This window comes from Hemitrygon akajei, unplaced genomic scaffold (genome assembly GCF_048418815.1).
Source record: "Hemitrygon akajei unplaced genomic scaffold, sHemAka1.3 Scf000098, whole genome shotgun sequence".
Taxonomy (NCBI): domain Eukaryota; kingdom Metazoa; phylum Chordata; class Chondrichthyes; order Myliobatiformes; family Dasyatidae; genus Hemitrygon; species Hemitrygon akajei.
The window spans coordinates 2,785,714-2,794,745 of record NW_027331984.1 but is presented as its reverse complement, the minus strand read 5'-3'; the positions used below and the strand labels follow the sequence as shown (position 1 = coordinate 2,794,745).

General features: G+C 47.9%; 1 protein-coding gene across 1 annotated transcript; it reads left to right on the top strand.

Moving 5' to 3' along the window:
- The first annotated feature begins 950 nt into the window (after window positions 1-950).
- On the top strand, window positions 951-8,675 carry LOC140723029 (NACHT, LRR and PYD domains-containing protein 3-like). The gene is made up of 8 exons (XM_073037653.1): window positions 951-1,058; window positions 1,158-1,223; window positions 2,782-4,549; window positions 6,736-6,822; window positions 6,978-7,148; window positions 7,304-7,474; window positions 7,629-7,796; window positions 7,972-8,675. Exons 1-8 carry the CDS (start codon window positions 953-955, stop codon window positions 8,072-8,074), a joined length of 2,640 nt encoding a protein of 879 aa, XP_072893754.1. The 5' UTR covers window positions 951-952; the 3' UTR covers window positions 8,075-8,675.
- Window positions 8,676-9,032: the final 357 nt, after the last annotated feature.

Sequence of the window (9,032 nt, the reverse complement as noted above, 5' to 3'; positions counted from 1 at the left end):
AACAGAAAAGAAGTGGATACTATAGAGAGAGCGCAGAGGAGAATTGCTGGATGAGAGAGCGTTTCTTATGAGAACCGGTTGAGTGATCTTGGCGGACAATGTTTTTTAAGAGATAGGTACTTGGAGTTTAGAAACATAGATGGATGTGGTAGGGAAATTCTGGGCAGTTTCTAGAGTAGGCGATATGGTCGGCACAACATTGTGAGCCGAAGGGCCATAAATACGCAGTAGGATTCTATGTTCTAAAAATACCTCATGACTTGGCTTCCACGGTTTACTGTGGCAATCAATTCCACAGATTCGCCACCCTCTGGATAAAGAAATGTTGACACATATATTGCTGAATGATTATCAATAAAACCACGATATGCTAAGTATGCGTACGTGAACAAAATATTATCTAGAGACCGCCTTCTAATTACCATTACATACCGGGGCACATTCAATTATTGCCACCCAGACTGAATGGTATCGAAGGGCCACACATGATATCTAACCATAACATAATCCCAGGCCAAACTCCTTTTCGCCATTACTACCAGTTGCATTGATATTCCTGACATGCACAGAACTCTTAAAGTTGCTGGCTGCTCGTCGGTGCAAGTTCCCAGCTGTAGGCTGAGACCGGAGCACTCATGTTACCAGGCAGTTAAGCGTGAGTCTGCCACCGTCCATCACGTGAGCCTGCTTGCTTTTAACCAGCAGTTTACCCCGGGGAAACCCGACAGTGACACTCTCATTGCTGGATCTGGTGTTTTCTCTGTCTGTGTTCAGGATGGACCCCTACCCGTCCAGTGTCAGCACTCCCTGTTCCTGCAGATCCTTTCCTCCTGCCTGCAGCCCGCCTCTCTCCGGCTCTCAATATATACCCCATTGTTCACTACAGAGCGTGACTGAGCTCGCAGAGAAGGGAAACCGAGCGGGCGCTTCCGAACTCCTCCTGGATCTGGTGATGGAGAAGGGCTCCGGGGCCCGGAGGGTGATGTGGGAATCCTTTGTAAAACTACACCACCATTTACCGAAGCTAAACAGAATATTGAAGGAAATACAGGAACGTGGTATGTTGAACAATACACTGTGTGTTACAGCTGTAAATGCTGCCGAATTTATAGTATTGCAGAGAGCAGACGTCATGCAAGTTATTCTGTTTTAAACAGGTGATGCGCAGTTCGCCTACATGGACACCGAGCGGGGTTTATCTGAAGTACCCACAGACCTAAAAGGTAAGTTGAAATACCAAACTTTTTATTTTGCTCTGAGAATATTTACCCCTGTTTAGCTCGTGTTGGAATCTGGGCGCCTGGAGGACTGAAAGCCATTTAGATTTGCCATAGTCCTCAGACAGCCTGCCAAGTTTCGAGCTTTTGAGCAGAAACCTCCAATACGAGTCCAGTATTCGGCCAAGAAGCTGCCCTGAAGCTCTTTCGATTCTTTTCCATCTGATCTGAACGCTATATTCTCTTGTTGTTCGCACCACATCTCCAGGGTAAAGCCGTTGAGCACCCTGTCTGTGTCCGTCATGACAAGGTACCTTTATCCGCCCACCCCTCAACCTCCTAGATTCCAGCGAATAATATCCAGTTCTATGCAATCTTTCCTTGTAACTGTGGTCGTCGAGTTCTGACAACATCTTGGTGAACCATTTTTACACTTTCTCTAATTTACTAAAATCTTTATCATGACAAGGTGACCAAATCTGTACAATTACTCCTCGTGAGTCAGTAACATCTTACAACTGCAACGTGTACTCAAAACGCTGACTGACATGGTTCAGTCTGCCGAAAGCCTTCTTCACCATCTAATCTACCTGAGATTCTGCTTTCAGTGAAATCTGCACTGGCACGTCCACATCCCTCTGTTCAATATCAGAACCGCAGGGCTCTACAATTTGTTTTATACTACAGGCATTAAAAGAGATATCAGAGGTAGTTTTCTTTATCCTTCACCCAGAGAGTGGTGTCCGGAATGCGGTTCCGGGGTTAATGGCTAAAGCTGATAAATTAGGGTCATTCAAGCGACTCTGAAATAGGTACATGGATGAAAGCAATATTGAACATTATGGACTGCTAAGGAGTGGAGGATTTGAGTGATCGTAGTGTTTGTTAAAAAGTCGGTACAAAAGTCCAGTTCAGCAGAAATTAAACTGTAAAGGGAGTATGTATTTCTGTAAAATTGGAACATTGAAATATCCAGGACTGTGCGTTGACCTCGTGTTCATCAGAGCTTTGTGAAACTGCAATTATTAACAAAGTGGCAAACGCCACCATCAGGGAAGACATGATCCCATGGGACGCGGGAACTAGGAAGTTTAAATGATTTTGCTATGGTATTCATTTTCAGCACTGTATGTAGGCCGGATCCCCACCGGCAGACAAACATTGTCTGAACTTCTGCAAAACCTTTCGCAGCGAAAATGCGTTGGGGGACTCGTGACAATTACATATTGTTTTCATAATGTCCTCAGGCGTTCAGAGGAATCACAAAGAGACTCTGCGCGCACAGACACTTTTCCCTGACGTTGTGATGGATGCACAGTGTCATAGACTATTACAACATGGAATCGGGCCTTTCGGTCAAACACATCCGCGCGAATAATGTTACCCAGCGAGTTAGTCCCATCTTCCCCCGTTTGGCCCATAACCCTCTAAGGTTCTCCTGCCAATGTGCCTTAAACATTGATAATATGCCCAGATCACCCGCTTTATCTGTCAGGTCATTCCAAATGAGAAAATGTGTTGGGGGACTCGTGACCATTACATTTTTTGTTCATAATGTCCTCAGGCGTTCAGAGGAAACACAAAGAGACTCTGCGCGCACAGACGGAAGAACTGAGAGTGAACACGATCCTGATGAGCGAGAAGGAGAACGTTTTCCAGCTGGTTGATCGATACGCTGAGCTCACGGTCATTTCCACTGTTCGAGATCGGAGACTAGTGGAACATGAGCTGCTGGCAAGAGGCAGAGTCCACGAGGAATGGAGGGAGAAACATCTCCGCAGAGAGCTGGAGAAAATCCGCATTGCTCATTTGTTTCAGAGCAATGACTCACATCGTTTTCGAGACAAAATGAAGAAATTATTTACACCACCGAGGTCCGGGTGTTCTGCAGCTGTGGCCGGAGTCCCAGGGATCGGAAAAACAACAATGATACAAAAGATTGTTTATGACTGGGCCACGGGAAAAATATACGAACAATTCCAATTTGTCTTTAGTTTCAAATTCCGGGACTTAAACTCCATTAATTGCAGAATAAACCTGAGGGAACTGATTCTGGATCACTATCCTTACTTTAGGAATATCCTGAGAAAGGTCTGGAAGAACCCAGAGGGATTGCTGTTTATATTTGATGGTTTGGATGAATTCAAACACAGAATCGATTTTGCTGACAGTCGGAGAGACACAGAACCCAAGCACCAGTGCCCAGATCCCGAGTGGCGGTGTGAAGTGTCGGATATTGTGTACAGTTTAATCCAGGGCAAGCTGCTCCCAGGGTGTTCAGTGCTGGTGACCACCCGCCCCACTGCGTTACATTTATTGGAAAAGGCAGAGATCAGAATCCGGGCTGAAATCCTGGGATTTGTTGGTGAGGAACGGAAGGAATATTTCTTCAGGCATTTTGAAGATCAGACGGTGTCAGCAGCTGTTTTCAAACACGTGAAAGAGAACGAGATCCTGTACACTATGACCTACAACCCCTCCTACTGCTGGATCCTCGCTCTAGTACTGGGACCCTTCTTCACACAAAATGTCAGGGGCACGCAGCGAATTCCCAACACCATCACCCAACTATATTCCTACTATATATACAGCATCCTGAAAAACCACGGCCGTGCGATTGAGAACCCTCGTGATGTTTTACTCAGAGTTGGTCTGATGGCATTTAGAGGAGTGTCCGAAAAGAAAATTGTGTTTACAGGTGGAGATTTGATCAACTACGACCTGCAGCCTTCCCAATTCCTGTCCGGGTTCCTAATGGAGCTTTTGGAGAGAGAAGATTCTGCCCGGAGCGTGGTGTACACATTCCCACACCTCACCATCCAAGAGTTTGTAGCTGCAGTCGCACAATTCCTGAATCCACATCCCGGGGATATCCTGAAATCCCTCAGTGAAGCTCACAACACGACAGATGGGCGATTCGAGGTATTTCTCCGTTTTGTTGCTGGTCTCTCCTCCCCAATGACAGCTCGGGGCCTGGAGGACTTTCTGGGTCCATTTCCTCATGAAACTACCTGCCGGGTGATTGACTGGGTGAAGGAGGAGTTTCAACGCCAGAGTGGAAACACAGAGAGTGAAGCTGGTAAAAGGAGCCTCCTGAACACATTGCACTACCTGTTTGAGTCTCAGAATAGTGGACTGGCTCAGGCCACCCTGGGATCTGTGGAAACACTTTCATTCGGTGGAATGACACTGACCCCGATTGACTGCGCTGTCCTGTCTCATGTCATCGGACTCTGTGATACAATAAAACACCTGGACCTGGAGAAATGCAACATTCAGTGCGAAGAAATCCAGCGGCTGGGACCCGGGCTGCACAAGTGCCAGGAGTTGAGGTAACTTGATTTATCTCTCACTCTGAACTGTGAAACTTTTCCATTGTGTTGTTTCAATATAAAAGAATTTGGCTAAAATTGTAGTAAATCAGATTGTGACGAATGCCCAGGGGGTCGGTCAGTAAATCTCCAAGGACGGAAGGGTTCTGTTGTTCCTTGTGAAGAGACATTGGAGACCATCAGATTAGTGACAACGGCCATTGGTTTAATGGTAGTAAATCACAGGAATAGCCGTGTTTCTCGCTGCCTGTGACACGTCCAATGACGATGTTTCTTCTCACTGTCAATGACACCCAGACCGACACAAACTGCACCGTGTGGGTCAGAGATTAACACCGTCTTCCTGGTGAGGGACTAGTGAGGGCCAGTAGACTCTCCTAGTGAGAGGGTGAGGCAGAACTCTGTGAGATTGTCCTGTCCTTGTCCTTCCCTGTGTGTGATTATCTTCATCGCTCCACTTGTGCGCATTTGCTCACTATCAGATATGCAGTCCAATGTGAGCACCTCCTCTCCAGAACAGCTGCTGACACCGTCTGATCTTCAAAATGCCTGATGAAATATTCCTTCCGTTCCTCACCAACAAATCCCAGGATTTCAGCCCGGACACTGATCTCTGCCTTTTCCAACCCCTAACCCCTATCACTTCCTCTTGCGGTATCATCGTTTCTTATCGCTAGCCTTCTGTGGGATATGTCTGCTTCATCCCCGCCCCACCACCGTCCTCCTGTTGGATCCCTCTTTCCCATCCCCTTCGTCCTGTGGATCTCTGTGTACCAATCCCCTTCCTCCTGTCTGAACTCTCTCCCAGTCTTACCCCCCGCTGGATCGCTCCTCCACACCCCTTCCATCCTGTGGAATCTCTCTTCACCACTCCACATCCTACTGACGGACAACTCTTCCCCATCCTCCTTCATCTTGTAGGGTCTCTCTTCTCCCATTCCTCTTCCTCGTGGCGTCTCTCCTCTCCATTCCCCTTCATCCTGTTTTACGTCCCTTCCACATCCTCCTTCCACGTGCCTGTTCTCTTTTCCACACCCGCCTTATTCCTGTGGGAACTCTCTTCCCTATTCTCTTCATCCTCCGAGATCTCTCTGTAGCAATTCCCTTTCTTCCGACGGAACTTTCTTCGCCACCCCCCTCCATCCTGCCGGATCAACTTCCCTCGTCCGCTTTCTCCAGGCGGATGTCTGTTCCCCAGCCCCGTTCAGCAGTAGAGTCTCTCTGCCGCATCCTTATCTTTCTGTGGGATCTCTTTCCAAGCCCACTTCCTACTTTTGGATAACCTCTTCCACATCCTCCTTACTACTGCAGAATGTTCATTCGCATCCCACTTCCTCCTGTGGTATCTTTCGTCCCCTTCATGACTTCTTCTTGTGGGACCACCCTTCGTATTCCCCTTCCGACGGTCGGATACCTCTTCCACAAGCTCTTACTCTGAGAATCTCTTTTTGCGCATTCCCTTGCACCTGTCCGATCACATTTCCACGTCCCATTTCCCCTGTGGGATCTCTCTTCCTCCTGTCGGATCTCTGTTCCCATTCCCCTTCATCCTGAGGAAATGTCTCCTACATTCCCATTCTCACAGTTGGAACTCACTTCTGCTGGGGATCTGTCTTGCGCGGTCCCCTGCCAACTCACCAATCTCTCTTCCCCATCCCAACCCCGTGTGGCATTACTCTTCCCTATTCCCTTCCTCCTGAGGGAATCAATCGTCCTACCTCTTCCTCCTGAGGGATTCTCCTTGCCATCTCCCTTCTTCCCGTCGGATTTCCCTTCCCCATGCCCCTTTTTGCCGCTGGAGTCTCTCCGCCTATTTATTTTCTTCTGTTGTGGGGGACTCTTCCACAATCGCTTTTGAACATCTTCCCATCCAACATGATCTTCACCATGGGAATGTATCTAAACTTCAATCCTGCTCCTTCCGACGCCCACGAAACAGGAATATCTTTCTGACCACCGGCATTGAGACAGAATAAGTGGAGTTTGCAGGGTCACACCGACAGACTAAATTACCTCCATTCGGTGAATACCCTGGAGCTGGTCAGCGAGGGACATTGACAATGATGGGAACTCTGTTCCGTGGTTTACTGAAGGGTTTAATGTTTCCTGAAATATCAGAGTGAGATAAATTCCCTCAGACCCACGTTTTGAATCACTTTGCTCATCAATTTTCCGCTTGTGTTTAGAGTTGGGCGCAATGAACTGGGAGATGCAGGAGTGAAACTGGTGTCTGCGGCTCTGAGGAACCCAGAGTGTAAAATACAGAAACTGTGGTAAGTACCAGACTGTGGGAGAATGTGTTTACAGTCACTGGGTGTCTGACACTGAACATTAATGTGATCAGTAATTCTGTCACTGATAAACACTGGGGATTTGTACCGTCTCCTGTCTCTCTGTGTTCCTCACCCTCCCTCTCTCTCATCTCCAGGCTGAACAATGTCGGTCTCACAGATTCTGGTGCCGAGGATCTCGTCTCTGCTCTCAGTACAATCCCATCACTGACGGAGCTGAACCTGAGTGAAAATGAACTGGGAAATTCAGGAGTGAAACTGATGTCTGCGGTTCTAAGGAACACAGAGTGTAAAATACAGACAGTGCGGTAAGAACCAGACTATGGGAGATAGTGTTTACAGTCACTGTGTGTCTGACACTGAACATTAAAGTGATCAGTAATTGTTTTACTGATAAACACTGGGGCTTTGTACCGTCTCCTGTCTCTCTGTGTTCTTCACACTCACTCTCTCTCATCTCCAGGCTATTCAGTGTCGGTCTCACAGATTCTGGTGCCGAGGATCTCGTCTCCGCTCTCATTACGACGCGATCACTCACGGATCTGGACTTGAGTGTTAATAAACTGGGAGATTCAGGAGTGAAACTGGTGTCTGAGGCACTGAAGAACCCAGAGTGTAAAATACAGAAACTGTGGTAAGTACCAGATTGTGGGAGATTGTGTTTACAGTCACTGGGTGTCTGACACTGAACATTAATGTGGTCAGTAATTGTGTCACTGATGAACACTGGGAATTTGTACCGTCTCCCGTCTCTCTGTGTCCTTCACCCTCACTTTCTCTATCTCCAGGCTGAGTGGTGTTCGTCTCACAGATTCTGGTGTCGAGGATCTCGTCTCAGCTATCATTACAAACCGATTACTAACGCGGCTGAACCTGGGATCAAACTGGCTCACAGACCGATCTGTCCCCGCTCTTCGTCGCCTTATACTGGCAGTCCCGAGTCTGGAGCGGATCGTGTAAGTGTTAAGATTCAATATCATAAAAAAAAACAGCGGATCGGTAGGTTTTCTAGTGATATTTGTCTGTGAGTGTTGTTGAAACCTTAACTCCAGTCCCCCAGTCCCCTGTTACTGACACTGGTGGGTAATCTGTAATCTGTATACTTAATCCTTTTTCTTCCATCTGTTTCAGGCTGGTGAAGAATCGGTTCAGTCAAACCGGGGAGAAGGAACTGAGGTCTCTCCAAGAACCCAGACCAGGACTGAGCGTGGTATTTGACTATCGGAATATGTGAACATTTTCCCCCGAGGGATGAGGACATTTAGGCAGAATTCCCGGTTTTACCTTGAACGGTCGCCTTTAATGGCCGCGACCCAGAATTAATTCCAATAGACCCGGCTCCAGCCGAGCGTGCTCTGACGTCAGAACCAGTCCCATAGCCGAGTGTTTCCATCTGCAGTGCAGCGGCCCTGCTTCCGCCGGATGTCCTGGTGCAGGCTTCGCCAAGGGGAACCGGGGACTTACACAGACAGGAATTGCAAAGCGGGCCATTGTTCCTCGGGGACACCCGTGTCCCGGGTTGGATTATCCGGGAAGGGGATCGTTTTTCTCACTTTGGGCTGAGGACGGTAATTCGTCAGTCTTGCCACTATAGTGATGTTAAATTAACAAATACCTCGGCAGCGATCTCGGACACTGCCCTGAGGTGTGATTTTATAATCATCGATTCCCCGATTCAGAGTAACGGTGAGAAACGGGACTGATTATTCAACCTGTCTCTCGTTGTCGTCGGTCAGTTAATTGTTAGTGACTGTGTATGAATCGGGAGCAGTTTATTTATTTCCGTATGTTAGCAACTCATAGGTAGTTTAATTTACATTTGTCATGATGAAATCAATAAAACACCGTAAATTCCTGTCCTGGTATCAGATGCGTCTTACTATGGGTAAAAAAAAACACAGACCTCAGATTACTGCTGCCCCGCGCACCCAGCGCACTGTAACAGTGGTTTATATCTCTTCACAAAAAAGCAGAATCTCATTTGCAGCCTGATGAAAGTCAGTCTCACAGAGTCTGGTGACCTCCCGCGCTCTCCTCGCTCGATGAATCTCCCATTCTCTCCTCGCTCCCTAACCCGCACAATCTTCCCACCGCGCTCTCCTCGCTACCCTCCCCAAACCATCCCGCTCCCATCCGCGTGCGCAACCTGCATGCCTATCCGCCTGGGGTCACTCTTTGCAACGACCACCGGC

Coding starts and splice junctions, on each gene's coding strand:
- LOC140723029 (XM_073037653.1), top strand. CDS start 953: ATGGAGAAGGGCTCCGGGGCCCGGAGGGTGATGTGGGAATCCTTTGTA. Junction 1,224..2,781: donor AGTACCCACAGACCTAAAAG/GTAAGTTGAAAT, acceptor TAATGTCCTCAG/GCGTTCAGAGGAAACACAAA. Junction 7,149..7,303: donor TGTAAAATACAGACAGTGCG/GTAAGAACCAGA, acceptor TCTCATCTCCAG/GCTATTCAGTGTCGGTCTCA.